Source organism: Sebastes umbrosus, chromosome 14 (genome assembly GCF_015220745.1).
Source record: "Sebastes umbrosus isolate fSebUmb1 chromosome 14, fSebUmb1.pri, whole genome shotgun sequence".
NCBI classification, from domain to species: Eukaryota; Metazoa; Chordata; class Actinopteri; order Perciformes; family Sebastidae; genus Sebastes; species Sebastes umbrosus.
The window spans coordinates 31,721,199-31,740,334 of record NC_051282.1 but is presented as its reverse complement, the minus strand read 5'-3'; the positions used below and the strand labels follow the sequence as shown (position 1 = coordinate 31,740,334).

The following is a 19,136-nucleotide window of genomic DNA, read 5'->3' as shown; positions in this document are numbered from 1 at the left end:
GACTTTAATCTCAGATAACATACAATTTCTCTCATAAATTTGTAAATTTTTCTTATAAATTCAAAACTTTAATCTCAGAGAAAATAAATGTTTTCCTCATAAATTTGTGAGTTGTTTTTATGCTTCTACTCCACAACATTTATCGGACAGTTTTAGTTACTTCACAGATTATCAATATAAAATCTAATCATCTAATAAATGATGTATTATAGATTAAACTAGCAGCAGTATATAAAGTCATTAAAAGTAGCTCCACATTTACCAGCTGCAGCATTAAAGTGATGAACACATTAATACATCAATCATTAGAATACTATAATATAACAGATTAATCTGCAGAATGAGTACTTTTACTTTCACTACTTGAAGTACATTTTGATGCTGATACTTTTGTACTTTGTGAACGCAGGACTTTTACTAGTAACAGAGGTATTAATAATAATAATTATTATTATTATGAAGGCTCTGAGCTAGTTGAGGTAAACATGAGAAAAGAAGTGACGTCTGAACATTAGAGGAATATTATCCAGTGTCCATTTATTTATTTATTTATCATTCACTACTTTAACTCTAAACATTTTTTTTTAAGAAATTCAAGTATTTGTTGGGAACACAAGTCAAGAAACAAACAAAAACTGCTTTTTTGCTAAAACGAAGACAAAACATCTGTTTAAAACATCAGTTTCATATTTATAATAATAATAATAAAAACATCAAGTTTCTTTTCATAGAAGAAAAACAAGTCTAATTTCTAAAGATGACCAGCCGTCTGTCCGTCGTCCGTCCGTCCCGCTCTGCTTTAATCAGACTCGTCAGCTGATCTCTGAACAGTTTGCAGAGACGTCATCTAGTTTAAAATCTGTTCCTCACCTGAAGGATCTCTACGCAACACAACAGAAAGAAAGAAAGAAAAGAAAAAGTCCAAAAAGGAGAAAAACTTTTGATTCTTTTGTTCCCTAAATTAGAAAATTTGAGCTTCAAATTAACAAAATCATTCCCTCAAATTACTATTATTTCTGTGATAAATGCATGAATTTATTAATAATTTATTTTATACAAACAATTAAATCGACTCATCGTTTTAAGTTCTGCAGTTTGTTTCGTATCTTTTATAAACTGAATTATTTTTTAATATTGAATTGTTTTCCTAATTAATTTGTGACTTTTCTTTTAGATTTATCAATTTAATCTCAGAGAATATAGATTTTTTTCCTCAAATTTGAGTTGTTTTCTTGTAAATTTAATCTCAGAGAATATTTGATTTTTCTCTCGCAAATTAGTGATTTTTAATTCTCGTAAATTTACCACTTTAATCTCAGAGAACATCAATTTTTTTCCTCAAAGTTGTAGGTTTTTCTCATAAATTTACCACTTAAGTCTCACAGAATAGTTCATTTTTTCCCCTCATAAATCTGTACTTTTTTTCTTGAACATTTACCAACGATTCTGCCAAATGTTCACTGACGACTTTATTTTATTAGTTTCTTTTCTAGCTGAAGCTTTATTATTTATTATTATTAACATTTTGAAATGGTACTCAGAACATTTTTTGTTCAGATTAAAGAAAGACAGTGGTCTCTGAAATATTTAAAAAACCGAAACCACCATCAAAACCTTCACCAAAGAGTTTACTATCTTCAATTTAGTATTTATTATTTATTTTATAAATTTTCTTTTCATCTGACAAAATAAAAGTCATTTAAAGAAAATTTGGGAAATTATTTCCTGACGTTTTATAGAAACTTTTTCTCGTAGAAATTCTAAGAAGAAGGGAACTAATTCAGCAGTTTGAGGAAATTAAGTCGTAATTTGAAGACACAAAAACAAACCGATAACTCGTCACTGATGAGTTCATTTCAGCAGCGACACTTCTGTTAATGAAACGTGGCTCCTTTAAAGATGTATCGGCGTGCAGATGGCATGCAGAAGTTCACTCACTTCTTTCACGTTGTTAGGGAACAATTATCAAAACGTCCTCCCGACTCTGGTAAAAAAAGTCTTATCAGATCACAACAAACGAAAACAAAACTTCTAATAAAAATCACTTCCTAAAAGATAAAAATTAAATTAAAAAAATTACCACAAAATGTACGTTTTCGTCATCGCCGACAAACTCAACCAATTGCACAGCATTCAAACCCAAACGCTCGCCACGGGTCATAAATATACACATGCAGATATACAAGTCAGGTCGTCTGTGACCGGCCGCTCACAGAGACGCTCGCTGTGTTCCTGGAGGAGACGAGGAGCTGAGGTTTCAGGGGTTACACATCAGGAAACTGGGAGGGGGCCAACGAGTACGCTCAGGGGCCCCCCCCCCCCCGAGGACGCTCTGGGGCCCTCCCGAGGATCAGGGGCCCCACCTGCTGGAGGTTCAGGACATGTACAAGAAAAAAAAAAATCTTTCATCAACCTCTTAAACACACGAAGCAGGAAGTGGAGTCACAGGAAGTAAACCAGGAGGTTCCTTCAGCGCGTTCTCAGGAGCTTCAGATCAAATAAAACCGTTAAAAAACAAACAAACAGCCGGTTAGAGACGCCGGGTAGAGACGCCGGGTAGAGACGCCGTTTAACGCAAGACACGAAGAGACAAACTGTTGGTGAACGTCGCAAAAGTTCCTGAGATCCTTAAAAAAAAGGTTCCTGGGCCGAACGTTTCTGATGGTTTCACGTTTCTACTGGTTTCTCTACAAACTGATGAACATCCGTCTGGACATGAACGTGAACATGTTAAACTTTCTGCAGACGTTTGTGTGTTTCGGTGTTTCGCAGGTTTTTGACTGAAACGCTGAATTTTATATTAACTCGTTTTAATGTGGTTTTTTTTTTGCATGATTTAATTTCTCTTTGCAGCCAAGAGTTCAGACAGAAACACTCGTTTTCATAATGTTTTGAGGCTAACAGCTCATCACTGCGTATCAGGGCCATGGTAGGTTCAAATAATTATATTTACGGAGCCGCGGGAGGGGGATTATATTCAGAGAAAAGAAATTTAGATAAAAAATTCAAATACTCTGAGATTATAAAGATGATGCTGATCTAACCTTGCAAAGTGAAGCGATGGAGTTCCTTGTCAAAAAAATGGGTTATTTTCTTGTAAATTTACCACTTTATTCTCAGCGAATATTACATTTTTTTTCTCGTAAATTTACCACTTATTTATTATTTGTTTTTTTATTTTTTTCTTCATAAATTTGTGAGTTTTTCTCTAAATTTACTGCTTTTATCTCAGATAATATTTAATTTTTTTCCTCATAAAGTTGTACGTTTTTTTCTGGTAAATTTACCACTTTAATCTCAAAGAATATAATTTTTTCCTCATAAATTTGTGAGTTCTTTTCTTGTAAATTTACCACTTTATTCTCAGAGAATATTAAATTTTTTCTTAGCAACTGAATAATTCACATGATTGTGTTGAATGAAGTAGAAAAAAAGTTATCAAATGAAGTAATCTGTTGGTATTAGTATCACTTTAAGAGGACTGGTATCGTCATTCTTTAAACGATACCCAACCATAACAAACATGGAATAATAATCTGAAATGGGGAGACAAAAACTTGCCAATTTTATAAAAAAAATTATAATATATATATATATATATATATATATATATATATATATATTTTTTTTTTTTACTTAATTTGCATTTTCTTTTGTTTATTTCATTAAACCTACATTTTTTTTTTTTTTTTTACTTCAAAATATTCTTGTTTTTATTTTGGTTCTAATTTTTTCTGGGCTAGAATTTCCATATTGGAAAAATCTGTTTTAAAAAGTCGGAGTGTCTTTGAACGCACCACCGTGGACTCCTACATCTACATGGACTCTGGAGCTGAACCCATCAGTCGACTTGTTGATAGACAGAATATTTAAATCACCAACTATTTCAGTAAAAGGGTCAAAAGTTCACTTCCTGCTTCTGAAATCTGAATATTTTCTTGCAGTAAACTGAACGTCTTTGGATGTTTTTGGACCAAACTATTAAAGAATAAAAAGATTGGTTAGTTGAGTCTTTGCACGTTCACGTTCACTGAACTAAAACTTCCAGGATGATCTGGTGAGTTTGTAGTTAAAGAGTTAAACATGTAAAATCCACCAGTATGTTCACTTTTCTACATTTAGTCACCTGTGTGTTTGATATCAAAGTCAGAAATCTTCTCACATCTTCTGCTAAACTTCTTACAGTGTAGAATCTGATACGGTTATTTACTGATAATCCAAAGCAGGATCAATACCGGCGCATCCTTAAAATGTGGCTTTGTACAATTCATAGTCTATAAACGGGACACCTGAGCCTGAAACTAAAACAGGAAGTAATAAAAAAAAAAAAAAAACTAAATAAAACAGCAGCATTTTACCGACGACATCCTTCTGTCTAAAAACCTCACACTGATTCTGAGCGGCGGGGCGAGAGGCGAGCGGCGAGGAGCGAGCACGAGGTAAAAGAAGAAGAATCCGGAGGAATGACGTTAAAGTTGTGACGGGAGGGTTTCACTTTACAGATGTGCACACATCAGTTCGTTTCTGGGGTTTTGAGGTAAAACTAAAACAGGGTGGAGACACACACTCTTCATCAAACACTCAATAAATTAAGAAATTTAACACACAAAAAGAGAAAGCATCGTCGCTTCCTGTTTCTCTCTCTCCGCCGGTGGGACAAAAGGTCGAGGAGGCCGAGGAGGTCGGCAGGGAAATAAAAACAAGTCGAGATGGAGAAAAGAAGAAGAAAACAAAAAGAGCTGCCAAATATTTGTGAATTTGGCATCTTTCTATCTGCAGAACACTTTTTTACAGCGGCATCTTCGGGCCATTGTAGGTTTAAAAATATATATTTACAGAGCCGGGGGACGGGCGTCATATTCAGAGGAAAAAAACTCACAAATTTACGAGATTAAATTCTTAAATTTATGACAAAAAAACTCACAAAAACTTGGATATTCTCCGACAATAACGTGGTCAATTTATAAGAAAAATAATTAATATTCTTTGAGATTATAAAGATGAGATTGATCCAACGCTGCAAAGTGAAGCGATGGTTCCTCGACAAAAAAAACAACACAATTCTTCCGAGTTTTTACCCTTAAATTTACCACTTTAATCTCAGAGAATATTATTTTTTTCACATAAATTTATAAGTTTTTTTCTTGTAAATTTACAATTTCAAACTCAGAGAATATTAAATTATCTTCCTAATAAATTTGTGTTTTTTCCTCGTAAATTTACCACTTTAATTTCTGACAATATTCTTTTTTTTCTCGTAAATGTGCGAGTTGGTTCTCGTACATTTTCAACTTTAATCAGAGTTTTTTCTCTGAATATTACCCCCCCTGTCCTTGGCTCCATAATTTATTAATCTTTGTAAACTACGATGGCCTTGATACGCCGTCACTTTCCTGTCATAACTTTCAAAATAAAAGAGTTTGCGATCAAACAGTCTGTTGACGTCAGACGTTAAAAACTTGAGTTCCTGTTTCGTGTCCTGATTAAATTATTTTCTAAAGGTGAATAAAACAACACTGATCGAGGACCAGACGTCAATCACTGTGAGGATAAAAGAAGCCGCGATAAAATAAAAGAACAGAGCTAACTGTATGAGGAGAAACACCGGGGGGGGGGAGCTGTGGTTATAACCTGCTACATCTGTTAGATTGCATTATTACCGCCGCGTCGCCACGCGGTGAAAACACAGTGAGTGATGTGTTCAAATGCAGTACAGAAAAAAAAAGGAGAGAGAGAAAACCTTGGCGGTGTTTGGCGGTTAACGGTGTTGTGATGTTTGGCGGGTCGTGTTTGGGAGCACTGATCCGGTACGTGGTCGTACGTGTTCCACCGCCCGTCTAAATTAAACCATATTGCACAGGGCTGGAATGACTTCAAACAAATCAACTAAGCAACGATTCTACCAAACAATTAAAACCATTATCTCTTAATGTCTCTACTAACATGGAGGGAAAATCCACTCTAGTACCGAGTTCCTCGTTCTGGTTCCTCCTCGAGCAACTTCAGCAGCAGCTTTTTTTTTTTTTTTTTTTAAATTCAGCACCGGAAAAAAACGCCTGGAGCATCAGCTGTTTGGGTCGTTTAGAAGAAGTGAAGCGGTAGTTTTCATATTGTAGATTTGTAGGATGAAATAAAGACGAGGGTGTTCAGGAGGAGCTCGGGAGGGTCAGCTGTTTTCACCTCCTCGTTTTGGGAGTGTCGTTCCCCCCCCACTCAGCGTCTCGCCAAAAAGAAAACAAAAAGAAAAAGGACCCAAACTCTTCTGTATTTTCACGGTCAATGAAATCCTTCCTCAGACTCTGCTGTCGCTCCTCGAGAGGAAGAGGAGGACCGTTCATCTCTCCTCCTTCCTGGACACCTTGGAGGAGTGCCACGCGGTCGACCTGAGGACACAAGAACATGGTTCAGATGTGGAGCAGCGAACATTCATCCAGCTGTGAAAGTGACGGAGTCTTAAAGGGGAACGTTTTGGTTTCTATCTGACTAAAGCTGGGCATGCACTAAATGATTTTGGATCGGTACTCGGTATCTGCAGATACCCAAAGCCAAGGTATCGCTAGCGGGACTGCACAAAATATGCACAAAATATTCTGGTTTTTGCCAGTACTAATGTCAGTATCTGGGTGCTCTACGGTTGTTGCGTCGGCCCATTTGACCACGGAGACGAGAGCGACAGCCGGCTCCACCACAAAGTTACCGCCATACCATAACGTTACCGCCATACCATAACGTTACCGCCATACCATAACGTTACCTCCATACCATAACGTTACCGCCATACCATAACGTTACCGCCATACCATAACGTTACCGCCATACCATAACGTTACCGCCATACCATAACGTTTCCTGCTAACTTTTTCGCACCTTTTTTTGGGGGATATTTTGCAGACATTTTTCAGCCTTTTATTCAGACATATCGGCCTTTTTTCTGACATATTTCTGACTTTTGTTTGAACATTTTTCGGACATATTTTGGCATTTTTTCAGAAGTTAGCATGCAGCTTTAGCTCTGCTCTGTCTAGCTCTGCTTGTCCTGTCAATGTGTGAAACCCAAAGTGTTTCCATCCTTTACTGGATGTGTAGTGTTTACCACGCTGGATTTAACATGTGAGGGTGCAGGTCGTATCCACGACGACCCTCCAACGTTTTACACTCTCTGAGCTTTGTTTTGGTTGACGGATACGGAACGGATATGACGTCACGTTACTCAGACTACCACAATAAAAGATATGACGTCACGTTACTCAGACTACCACAATAAAAGCGGTAACTTCCTTCTACCTCCACATAGACTCAGATGAAGCAGATATATCCATTCTGGTGTTAAAACATCTGTTTCAAAATCGCGATACATTGGTGAATAGATTTTTTCCCCACCTCTGGTACCTTTAATGATCATTACAGCTTTATTCAGAAGAGCGATGATGTGACAGAAGCAGCGTGTCTCTCACCTGATGAAGGTCTTGAAGGCAGCGCTCTGAGGGTTGATGCACAGCGGCACTCGTTTGCCCTGCTGGTGCTCCGTGATGAAGCGATGGATCAACTCTGGACACAAAACGGGACGTCAGCACATCAGGACTCACACACGCAGCTAACAAACAGCGTTTAGTTACAGCAGGAAGTGACGGCGGCAGCGTACCTTTTCCCTGCCACACAGACAGCAGGCTATTCTCGTAGCTGTGGCTGAACGGCCGCTCGGCGACCGGCTCAAAGTCGCGGGTGTAGACTCGCCCGCTGGGAACGGAGTAGCAGCACTGACACATGCAGGTGTGGTAGCGCAGACGCCCTTCGTCCAGGTACGGGTGGGAGAGGGCGTCGCTGCCGGAGATGCGTTTAGCCTTCAGATAAAAACACAGAAGAAGAAGTTACTAACACGAGACTTTTCATTCCGTCAACTAAAACAACAATCTGTGTCGGCGTCTGAACTCACCGGGTCAAAGACCAACATCCGACAGAGCAGGTGCACCGCCTCGTGAGTGGCTCCGTCAGACAGCATGTAGAGCACCGACAGCGACGGCTGGGAAATAATACAGAAAGAAAGAAATAGTTTCCGTCATCGTCGTCGTCTTTCTGAAAATCTGCTGCCGAATTGGACACCTCACATCCCATCATGTGTCGTATCCACAGACATGCTGTCGAAGGCCTCGTCCACACGTATACAGATGTTTATAAAAACAGACATTTTCCTCTACGTGAGTCATAAATAAAAAAATAAATACAAAAAACGAGCATGTTTCTTCATAACATGTTACTAAATAAAACATCCAAAAGAGTTAGGTTTAGTTATTTGAACTATGCACATCGTTTTTAAGAGCAGATTGGGTGCTCTAGATATTATGTTTTTTTATTTTAAGGGTTAAATTTGGAAACATCTCTCACTCATCTTCAACCTCTTATCGGGATCGGGTCGCGGGGGCAACAGTTCCAGCAGGGGACCCCAAACTTCCCTTTCCCGGGCCACATTAACCAGCTCTGACTGGGGGATCCCGAGGCGTTCCCAGGCCAGTGTTGAGATCTAATCTCTCCACCTAGTCCTGGGTCTTCCCTGTGGCCTCCTCCCAGCTGGTCGTGCCTGGAACACCTCCCAAGGGAGGCGCCCAGGGGGCATACTCACCAGATGCCCGAACCACCTCAGCTGGCTCCTTTCAACGCAAAGGAGCAGCGTCTCTACTCCGAGTCCCTCACGGATGACTGAGCTTCTCACCCTATCTCTAAGGGAGACGCCAGCCACCCTCCTGAGGAAACCCATTTCAGCCGCTTGTACCCGCGATCTAGCTCTGTGGGTCCTGACCCAGCCCTCATGACCATAGGTGAGAGTAGGAACGAAGATTGACCGGTAGATCGAGAGCTTTGCCTTCCGGCTCAGCTCTCTTTTCGTCACAACGGTGCGGTAAAGCGAATGCAATACCGCCCCTGCTGCTCCGATTCTCCGTCTCCAATCTCACGTTACATTGTCCCTTCACTCGCGAACAAGACCCCGAGGTACTTGAACTCATCACTTGGGGTAGTTTGGAAACATATCAGCTTGAAAATCGGGTCGAGGTTTCAGATTTTACTTGATGTGTGTAAATAAAAATGAAAAAGATGAATCAACATGTCATATCTTCTGCTTGCTCAGCTAGCTTTCACATGTTGGAGCTTCAAGTTGTCGACATTAATGACACTAAAATTTTATTTTAGCTGCCTTCACATGTTGGAAGCTAAAGATATTTCAGATTTGGAAGCTAAAGGTGAGTCAGCGTTCCTGCAGCGTTCCTGCAGCGTTCCTGCAGCGTTCCTGCAGCGTTCCTGCAGCGTTCCTGCAGCGTCTCCTCTGTGGAACATGTTGAGTGTTTTTGTTGGTAGTGTTGGTGGATGCAGTGGGAGCTGCTGGACCACACAGTCACGTACCGGTTTGTGCGGCCCCCTCAGGATGTGGGCTCTGGCTCCCTCGCAGGCCGACGCCAGGGCCGACAGAGGAGGCGTTCCCAGCAGGTCTGTGATCAGATCCAGCTGGAGGATACAACGAGGGAAGGGTGGGGGGGGGGGTTAAAGACTGAAGCCTTCTGGTAAAGTGCTCTTTCCTCACATGATGTAAAGCAGCTGTATGGTCCTGTATACCTGCTACATACTGATCCTTTAACAGTCTACAGCTCCTCCTACGTGCTGAACTAGTCCACTAACATTAACTGCAAGTTTGATAAAGATATGAGCGGCACAAGTGTATTAATAATCAATTTATCAAACTAAAACCAGAGGTCAGCAACCTGCGTCTCTTCAGCTCCTCTCCAGAGGCTCCCTGTGGAGTTTTAAAAATGGAAATGAATAACTGTTTTTTGTTTACATTTTCATTTTTATTGATCATTGTTGTAGGTCTTTGGTACGACGGAGTATTAGGACCACATTGAGGAGAAAAATAAATCTGAGATTTAGAGAATAAAGTCATAGGTCTAAGACAAAAAAGTCGTAGTATTATGAGAATTAAGTCGTAATATTATTAAGTAGCTATTTTACGTGCTATTTTCTTTTTATCTTGTTAAGTTATGACTTTATTCCCGTATTATTCTGACTTTATTCTGTAAATCTCAGATGTTTTTTCCCTCAATGTGGCCCTAATACTCCGTAGTACATTGTCTCTTTGGCCCTCACTGCATTAGACTTATATACTATATACTTAGACTATAAACTGTGTTTCCTTCATCACAATGATCACATGTTTTGCGGCTCCAGACAGATTTGCCTAAAAGGGCTCTTTTGATAGTAAAGGTTGCTGACCCCTGGACTAAACAACGCCCATATTCTCTGATTTGCTGCTTTTCTTTCTTTCTTATCATATTTTAGACTTTTGTTCAGCAGAGAAAGTAATATATGAAACATCACATTGGGCTCTGGGAATAACATTACTACCATTTTATAGAAGGATTAATCAATAAAACTGATCAGTAGTTGCAGCTAGAAACACGTGGAAACCAGGAGACTGCACGGGAGCTGACAGCGGCAACTTTCTCACAACACGCAGCCCACGTTGCATCAGCAGACGGACGGACAGACGGACGGACGGACGTCACCCTGACCTCACCTGCTGAATGGGGCTCTGAGCCTGGAAGAGGATGCGTCGTCCCAGCAGCTCCGCGAAGATGCAGCCCACCGACCAGACGTCGATGGCCGAGCCGTAGTGCCTGCAGCCCATCAGCACCTCCGGCGCCCTGTAGTACTGCGTCACCACCTCCTGGGTCATGTGACGGGTCGGGTCGGGTTCCTCCACCCGCGCCAAGCCGAAGTCACAAATCTAAAAACGCAGATAAGTAAATCATGTTGAGGGACGTTTTTCAAACAAAAACAAAAATATGTTTCTTGTTTCTAACGCTGTAGATTATCACCACGTGTTTCCTGTTGTGACATCAGTCCATAACTGATTTAATGAGCCATCCGCAGTTTCACTGTACTGGCCGTGTGTACTTAGACTTGCATGGCTTAATCTTTGAGACAAGCGTATGCTACTGGCAGGATCAACCAGGTAGCCCTCGGGTGAACAAGCACATCTGGATTTTAAACTACATTAATTCTAATGCTAAACTGATATATGCTGCGATTGTCATACATGTAATGACCAGCGACCTCCCCGCATGAAGATCTTGATGCTGCAGAATCAGTCAAATCTTCTAAAATCACTTCTCAAAACAATCTTCAACGATCAGAGCTAACGCCGACCTAAAGCAGGCCATACACCGTCTAACGCCGACCTAAAGCCGGCCATACACCGTCTAACGCCGACCTAAAGCCGGCCATACACCGTCTAACGCCGACCTAAAGCCGGCCATACACCGTCTAATGCCGACCTAAAGCTGGACATACACTGTCTAACGCCGACCTAAAGCCGGCCATACACCGTCTAATGCCGACCTAAAGCCGGACATACACTGTCTAACGCCGACCTAAAGCCGGACATACACTGTCTAACGCCGACCTAAAGCCGGACATACACTGTCTAACGCCGACCTAAAGCCGGCCATACACCGTCTAACGCCGACCTAAAGCCGGACATACACTGTCTAACGCCGACCTAAAGCCGGACATACACTGTACGATGTTAACCTGTTTCTGGCCCGAATTCTGAGCCGCACGACTCATTTTAGAGTCGTACCGAATTTCAGCTGCCGTGCAGTGTACAGGGCGGGAACGAGGACCGATTAAAGCCGGGCATTCACTGCAAGATTTTAGAAATGTTGTTGTGTACTTCCTGCTCCTACTGTACGAGTAGATCGTTTGCGATGTGAAGCCAAAGCTCACGATTTATGTGCATCGTTAGCCACGACCTGAGTGCTCACACTCTACGTGTAAAATAGAAAAAACACCACGGCCCGTACAGACCTCTGCTAGCAAACAAACTTTACCTGCCTCAGAGCTTTACAAACCCGAGTTTATTGACAACTGTCAACAGCCAGAACGGTCCGTAGCAGCGACGGGCCATGATGTGTTTTCTATTTTACACGTACAGTGTAAGCACTTTGGCTTCACATCGCAAACAATCTACTGGAGCGTGCATGACGCCCACAAGTCTGATGATCTGTTGGATTTTCCAGAAAAAACATCCCCCATTCTTCACATTGAACCGGTTACAGGCTGAGAGAGGAAACCCAGAAAGTCACGGAAGGTCTCATGTTTTAGGTTAAGTTACAACCTGTTCACACGTTGGCAATAAAAAGATTTAAAACACGTTTATACATGTTAAAACTTACATACAGTTCCTTTAATGTAACAGAATGTGTAGAAGTCAAACTGACTTCTTGCGTCTGGTTGGGGAACACACCGAGAGGCGTTTCTCCTGGTAGGATTTCTGGGATTTTGACAGTTTTGGAAGCGTTATATATAAAGCTAATGACTAAAAGCTAAATTCCAGGTGTTACCTTGAGCAGACAGTTGCTGTTGACCAGCAGGTTTCCAGGTTTGATGTCCCGGTGCAGGATCCCAGCAGAGTGCAGGTACTTCAGACCTGAGCCACAAAACCAACAACAACTACAACAATCATCAACGGTTCATTCTCTCGTTAATCTCAAACTCACCGGCCGGCCACTAAAATGTTTCATCTAAAACGCTGCGTCCTCTCGACCTCATACCCGTCGCTCCAACCAGCATGTTTAGTAGAGAAACGAAGCTTCAGGTTGTATTTAGATAAAATAGATTAAACTCTAGAAAACAGCTGCTCTTTAAACCGTCTGTCCGACAGGTAGGTCAACGCGTCTTTAAGGTTTAGAAAGAGACATTTTAGTGTCAGCTGCATTGTGGTAAATCACAGCACTGTTGGTCAAAGTGATTATTTTGATTTCTATTTCTAGGCTCTGATTGTAAAGCTTTTCTAGAAATCAAAGGATTGTTCTTAAAATAAAAATTGTCTGGGGAAGTCTAGGGGGCTTTAGAAATGGACTCTTCGGTCGGATCTAGACCCGATGTTGGTAGTTTGAGACCCCTTTTATCTGATGCTGCTGAGGACAATCTTACAAGTCAATAACAGTCAAAATTCAGAGGACGAATTTCACTTTTGAGTCTGAAAAAACATTTTGTAAAGGTGAAACATTTTCCCCCCATTATTGTGGAAATAAATGCAGGACTTTATGACAACATAATGAATAAATAGAGCTGTCAAAGTTAACGTGATAATAACACGTTAATGCTAATTAATTTTAACGCCACTAATTTCTTTAACGCATTAACGCAACTTGTGATTTTAGGTTGTTGTGGCTCAGTTTTAAAGCTAGGGTGAAGATCCTGGTATCATATGACTCCATAAAACCTGATGAATCCATCGGTACCAACCAGGTCGTACTAGCTGGTCATGAAGGAGGTTAAATAACGCTCCAAAACATACACTAAATTTTGTCGAGGAAAAACTGTCATGTCCATTTTCAAAGGGGTCCCTTGACCTCTGACCTACAGATATGTGAATGCGTGAGGGTTTTTGTCCGAAAAAATTTCCAAAAAATGACTGAAAAAATGTCTGAAAATTGTCAGAAAAAACGTCAGAAAAAAATCCCGAAAAATATAAAATAAAGAAATCCGAAAATGTCTAAAAATGTAAAAAAAAAAAAATCCGAAAAATGTCTATTAAAAAAAAAAAAAAAAAAAAAAACAAATCCGAAAAAGTTCTAAAAAATGTAATAATAAAAAAAAAAAAGATGAGGAAAAACTGTCATGTCCATGTCCAAAGGGGTCCCTTGACATCTGACCTCCAGATGTGTGAATGTAAATGGGTTCTATGGGTACCCACGAGTCTCCCCTTTACAGACATGCCCACTTTATGATAATCACATGCAGTTTGGGGCAAGTCATAGTCAAGTCAGCACACTGACACACTGACAGCTGTTGTTGCCTGTTGGGCTGCAGCTTGCCATGTTATGATTTGAGCATATTGTTTTATGCTAAATGCAGTACCTGTGAGGGTTTCTGGACAATATCTGTCATTGTTTTGTGTTGTTCATTGATTTATAATAATAAATATATACATACATTTACATAAAGCAGCATAATTTGTCCACTCCCATGTTGATAAGAGGATTAAATACTTGACAAATCCCCCTTTAAGGTTCATTTAGAACTGATAGAAAATGCGTGATTAAATATTTCAATGGATTCACAGCCCTAAAAGATATATATTTTAACATCTATAAATACTGTTCATCATGTTATGTTAGCCAACAGCGTGCGCTCACCTCGGAGGATCTGATAGAGGAAGACCTTGATGTGGTCGGTGGTGAGAGGCTGAGGAGACACGATCACTTTGTGGAGGTCGCTCTGCATCAGCTCCGTTATCACGTAGCTGCGGGGAAGTTCGCTGTCAAGGAAAATAAAAAGCTCACACACACACGGACTGACCTCCGCCTACATGAACACGATGCATCTCTGAGCACAGGTCTCGTTTCTGTAGGGTTTGCTGAACAAGTATCAATAAATAGACAAAAAGAAAGATGTCATGTTGTAATAATATTCACTGGTGGCCGGCGTCACATCTGCAGCGATGAGCTGGATTTAGACCGGAGAGCGTGAGCGGCTAAATTAAGTGAAAGAGGACAATTAAAAGAAGAGAAAGTGGGACAGAAGACATGAGGGAGTCATCAGTGAGAAGGTGTGCTGGAAATGGAAGTAAATACTGTCTATATGTTGGTGATATTAAACCCATTAGGCTGTGATTGTTTTTTTTCATATACATATATATAAATAAATAAAGAAGGATACATTTCCTCGAAGCAGTCGATCTGTGGCGGCTGCAGAATGTCCAGAGCTGACAGAACCTGCAGGGACACAGAAACAAACATTTAGTCCAACTTCGATCCCCGTCGACTACACTAACACCACGTTTCTTCGTCTTCGTCTCGTCATTTACGTTGTCGTGTTTGAAGAAGCACAGCATCCTCAGCTCTCTGAAGACCCTCTTACAGGAGACCAGGTTCTGGAAGACATTCGGCATCTTCTTCAGCGCCACTTTGCGACCGTCACGTGGATCCGTAACGGACCTGCAAGACATCGAGAAACAGGAAGCTTAGACACAAAATATAACAGGGCTGGGACGATTCACGCATCTCCTGAGTCGATACCATCACCATACTTGGGTGCCGATTATTGCTGATAATTAATCTTGGACTGCTGCTCAGACAAAACAAGCATTTAAAAAAATGTAAGATCAGTGTTTGCGTATTGTGAGTTGTTTTGTCTCTATGTAAGAATCAGAAATTGCTTGTTAATAGTGGCACCTGTGGCCGTTAAGTCAACGACAGTCAGTGTCTTGTTGCGCGCTTGTGCTCGTAAACGAAGGTCCTTACATGAATCGAAGGCCCGGTCGATGTTGGTCCTAGTTTTCTCCCAACGTCGGTCACATTCCTGTTTTACAAGACTTTAGCTTCACCAGATATAACTTAGTTTTTTTAGTGCCTCCGTGGAGTTTGGGTTGGAGTCTGAGTTGTAGTAGGAGCTGGTCGTTTATTGGCGTTAATGGGCACCATTTCTAACCAAACATTAGCTATGGTTGCACACTGTTAGCCTCGTAAGCGGAGCTGAAAATAAAGGCACTCGCGAGCGTGCATGACGTCACATCCGTTGGATTTCCCGGTATAAACGGCCCGGGTTCATCACATTAAAAGCAGTCTACAGGCTGAGAGAGGAAACCCAGAAAGTCACGGAAGGTCAAATTTTTTAGGTAAAGGTTACAACCTGGCAATAAAAAATAATTTATATGTGTAAAAAGTTACACTTTAAAATCATGCAAAACACCGGTATAGTAAGTAATAATGTTTGTTTACCAGACAACGCCGAATGCGCCATAACCGATGGGGCGATCTGGCTCCATCTCTGCAGGGCTGGGCACCTCGCTGGCCGGGTTGCTGTAGGGCTGAGGCACCGCCGCTCCGCCGCCGGCGCTCCCTCCGAGAGCCGTCGGGTGACGAGGGGTCCCGGCCGGGGCGGTGGGTCCGGTCAGGCACGGCGTGGCGCTGAGGCCCGTGGACGGGGCTCCGCAAGACGAGTTGACACAGAAATACTTGTGGCCCAGCTCAGAGCCCGGAAACAAGTCTCCACAGACGGTCTGCCGGCCTGCGCCGTGAAATGCCATCACTCCTCTTGCCAAAACCCCCCAAGAAACTGTCCACTGTGTTTGCACCAAGCGGCGGCTAGGCGTGGAGGAAACACGGCTCCACACTCAGCATGATCCCGTAGATTCCTGCGTATACAGAGGAGACAATCACAGGTAGTTTAGAAGAGATAAAGATGTTAACAAGCAAGATTAATAATGTGTAGAGACGTACAGATAGATAGAAATAGATGTAACAGACTGATTCAGCTTCACTGTCACAAGCATCGATACAGAAAATCTGAACTCTCTTTAACACCTCACCTCGTCTAACAGAGAACTCTCAGCTCTACAGTTTCTGTCTCAACCAGACTCCATCCTGTTTCAGTCTGTAATAATGCACATGTTGAATTTTGCACATTTACTTTTTTTCAATTACTTTTTATTAAAGGACAAAACACAGTAACTTTGCTGCACACTTTGCTAATGTCTATAGAGGGTTATTCCATGTTTATAATTTTGATTTTTTTTATGCTAGCTGTAGTAACTGGGTATATTTTAAGTGTTAGTATTCTTTATATTTTGCATTCTATGGATATATTTCTCTAGTGTTGACATGTACATTTCATATACTGTTCCTGCACATTGCCTGGATAACCTGCTGCTGTTAAACACTAATTCCCCAATTTGGGATCAATAAAGTACATCTATCTATCTATCTATCTATCTATCTATCTATCTATCTATCTATCTATAGCTAGATAAACACTGATAAACACAGGAATAAAGAATAGAAACATAGTAAAAACACAACAGTAAAGTGATAGTCTAGCCACCAGAAATACAACAGAAACTGTCACTATAATAGAGTTAATGTGTTAATGCAGGTAATGTGATTAAAGAGTATAAATAATGACTACTATGGATGATGGAAAATACAGATTGAAGATAAATATGAACAAATACAAAATGCAGATTGTGCATAAGGCTGTAGCAAGTTATTTTAAAGTGATTAAAAAGTAAAAACAGTGCAAAGAATACAGATTAGATATTTAAATCAATATCCTCCTCACAAACACTAACCATACACTTCCACGCAACACACTTATTTTTTTTATATATATATATATATTTACTGTATTGCTATTATATATATATATCTTGTCCTAATTGTTTGTTATCACCATTATTATTTCTTTATATTAATATTGTCTCTAGGTGGAGGCTTCAGATAAGCCCAGTGGGTTTTTTGCCTCTTCCTGCAATGTATATTATTCTTTTTTTTTGTTATATAGTATAGTCTTGAATTGTGCAAAATAAATAAACAAAGAAAATTACTGAGGAAAATATATAAGCAAATATAAATAAATAAATATGTAAAAAACAGCAGAAATATGATGATTAAAGCTCACATAAACTGGTGCAACAAGGCCCTGAATGTGACGGACAGACCCAGTGATTAACAGACTGTTTAGTTACCTTTTAACCTGGTTGATTAGTGGATCTATCTATATAGATAGATAAACATGAATAAAGAATAAAAACATAATAGAAACACAACAGTGAAGTGATAATATAGCCACCAGAACTACTACAGAAACTGTCATTATAATAAGTTAATGGAGGTAAGGTGCTTAAAAAGGTATAAATAATGACTACTATGGTTGATGGAAAATACAGATTGAAGATAAATATGAACAAATGCAGATTCTGCATTAAGGCTGTAGCCAATTACAGATTACTGAGGGAAATATTGAGCAAATATAAATAAATAAACATGTACAAAACAGCAGAAATATGATGATTAAAGCTCACATAAACTGGTGCAACAAGCCCCTGAATGTGACGGACAGACCCAGTGATCAACAGACTGTTTAATTACCTTTTAACCTGGTTGATCAGTTGATTAGTGGAGCTGCTCGGTTAGCTTCAATAAAGTACATCTATCTATCTATCTATCTATCTATCTATCTAGATGGATGGATGGATGGATGGATGGAAAAGAAACATAATAGAAACACAACAGTAAAGTGATAGTCTAGCCACCAGAACTACAACAGAAACTGTCACTATAATAGAGTTACTGTGTTAATGCAGGTAATGTGATTAAAGAGTAAAGAATACAGATTAATGAGGGAAATATAGAGCAAATATAAATAAATAAACATGTACAAAACAACTGAAATATGATGATTAAAGCTCACATAAACTGGTGAAACGATGTGACCCAGTGTGATGTGATTAACAGACAGTTTAGTTACCTTTAACTGGTTGATTAGTTGATTAGTGGAGCTGCTCAGTCGGTTAGCTTCAGCTAGCTGACGATGCTCCAGCGACGAATCACCCCAAATCTAATAAAATTAAATGTTCCACTCGATGTTGACTTCAGACACTCGAGCAGCAGATTAATGCTCACCCACACTCGCAAGAACATTAAAGTTATTGCCTTTTTTAATGATTTAAATGGCTGATAAATAAATAAAAGCCAGCTAGCTGCGATGCTAATGCTAATGCTAACCAGCTGTTGGTGCTAGCATGCTACCGATGCTAACATGCTAACCCGCTGATGACCCACATCTCTCGGCTCGACTCGGCTCGGCGGCCTGCATCCTGTAAACACCGAATACCGTAATGAAACGTACAAACAGCAGCTCGGTTAGATTAAACACGGCATGGCACGGAGACTACTCTCATAAAGGCCGATAGAAGCGTCGTTGTTTGCGGCTGTAGCGGAGCTGCTTCCCGGCTAGCCGAGCAGCTAACAGCTAGCTGCAGCTAGCTCCGCTGCTAGGCTAACAGCTAGCAGCTAGCAGCTAGCAGCTAGCCGTCCATCAGCTGCTGATCCTCCGGGCAGAAGCTCCATAAAGACGGCTCGTTGTGAGTTCTGGATGGATGAGTCTCATCCAGGCAGCTCCGCTAGTGTGCAACTAATGTTCAGCGTTACGTTAGAGATCTCTAACAGCAGCTAGCGGGTTCTCTGGTGCTGCTGGTCCGGGAGGAGGAGCTGGAGGAGCCGGTGAGAGGACCAGGAGGGGGAGGGTCGACTGCTGCTGGAAACATGCTAATGCTAATGCTAACGTTAGCTGTTAGCGCCGAG

General features: G+C 40.8%; 1 protein-coding gene across 3 annotated transcripts; it reads right to left on the bottom strand.

Moving 5' to 3' along the window:
- Positions 1–520: 520 nt before the first annotated feature.
- On the bottom strand, positions 521–19,098 carry nlk1 (nemo-like kinase, type 1). 3 transcript variants are annotated; one of them, XM_037792965.1, is made up of 13 exons: positions 18,301–19,098; positions 17,922–17,990; positions 15,774–16,189; positions 14,861–14,990; positions 14,713–14,768; positions 14,190–14,296; positions 12,390–12,475; positions 10,562–10,771; positions 9,394–9,495; positions 7,934–8,020; positions 7,643–7,841; positions 7,455–7,548; positions 521–6,383 (listed from the first exon to the last, which is right to left on the bottom strand). In XM_037792965.1, exons 3-13 carry the CDS (start codon positions 16,079–16,081, stop codon positions 6,335–6,337), a joined length of 1,428 nt encoding a protein of 475 aa, XP_037648893.1. In that variant the 5' UTR covers positions 16,082–16,189; positions 17,922–17,990; positions 18,301–19,098; the 3' UTR covers positions 521–6,334. The 3 variants fall into 3 exon arrangements, with proteins under 3 accessions (XP_037648893.1, XP_037648892.1, XP_037648894.1); XM_037792964.1 differs by lacking the exon at positions 17,922–17,990; XM_037792966.1 differs by lacking the exon at positions 17,922–17,990 and having other exon boundaries at positions 18,558–19,098.
- Positions 19,099–19,136: the final 38 nt, after the last annotated feature.

Bases quoted from the DNA above. Each gene is read 5' to 3' on its own strand.
- nlk1 (XM_037792965.1), bottom strand. From the start codon at position 16,081: ATGGCATTTCACGGCGCAGGCCGGCAGACCGTCTGTGGAGACTTGTTT. The intron at 12,476-14,189 runs GTGAGCGCACGC...TTTGTGGCTCAG, and splicing joins CCTCTATCAGATCCTCCGAG to GTCTGAAGTACCTGCACTCT. The intron at 9,496-10,561 runs GTGAGGTCAGGG...TGTATCCTCCAG, and splicing joins CTCAGAGCCCCATTCAGCAG to CTGGATCTGATCACAGACCT.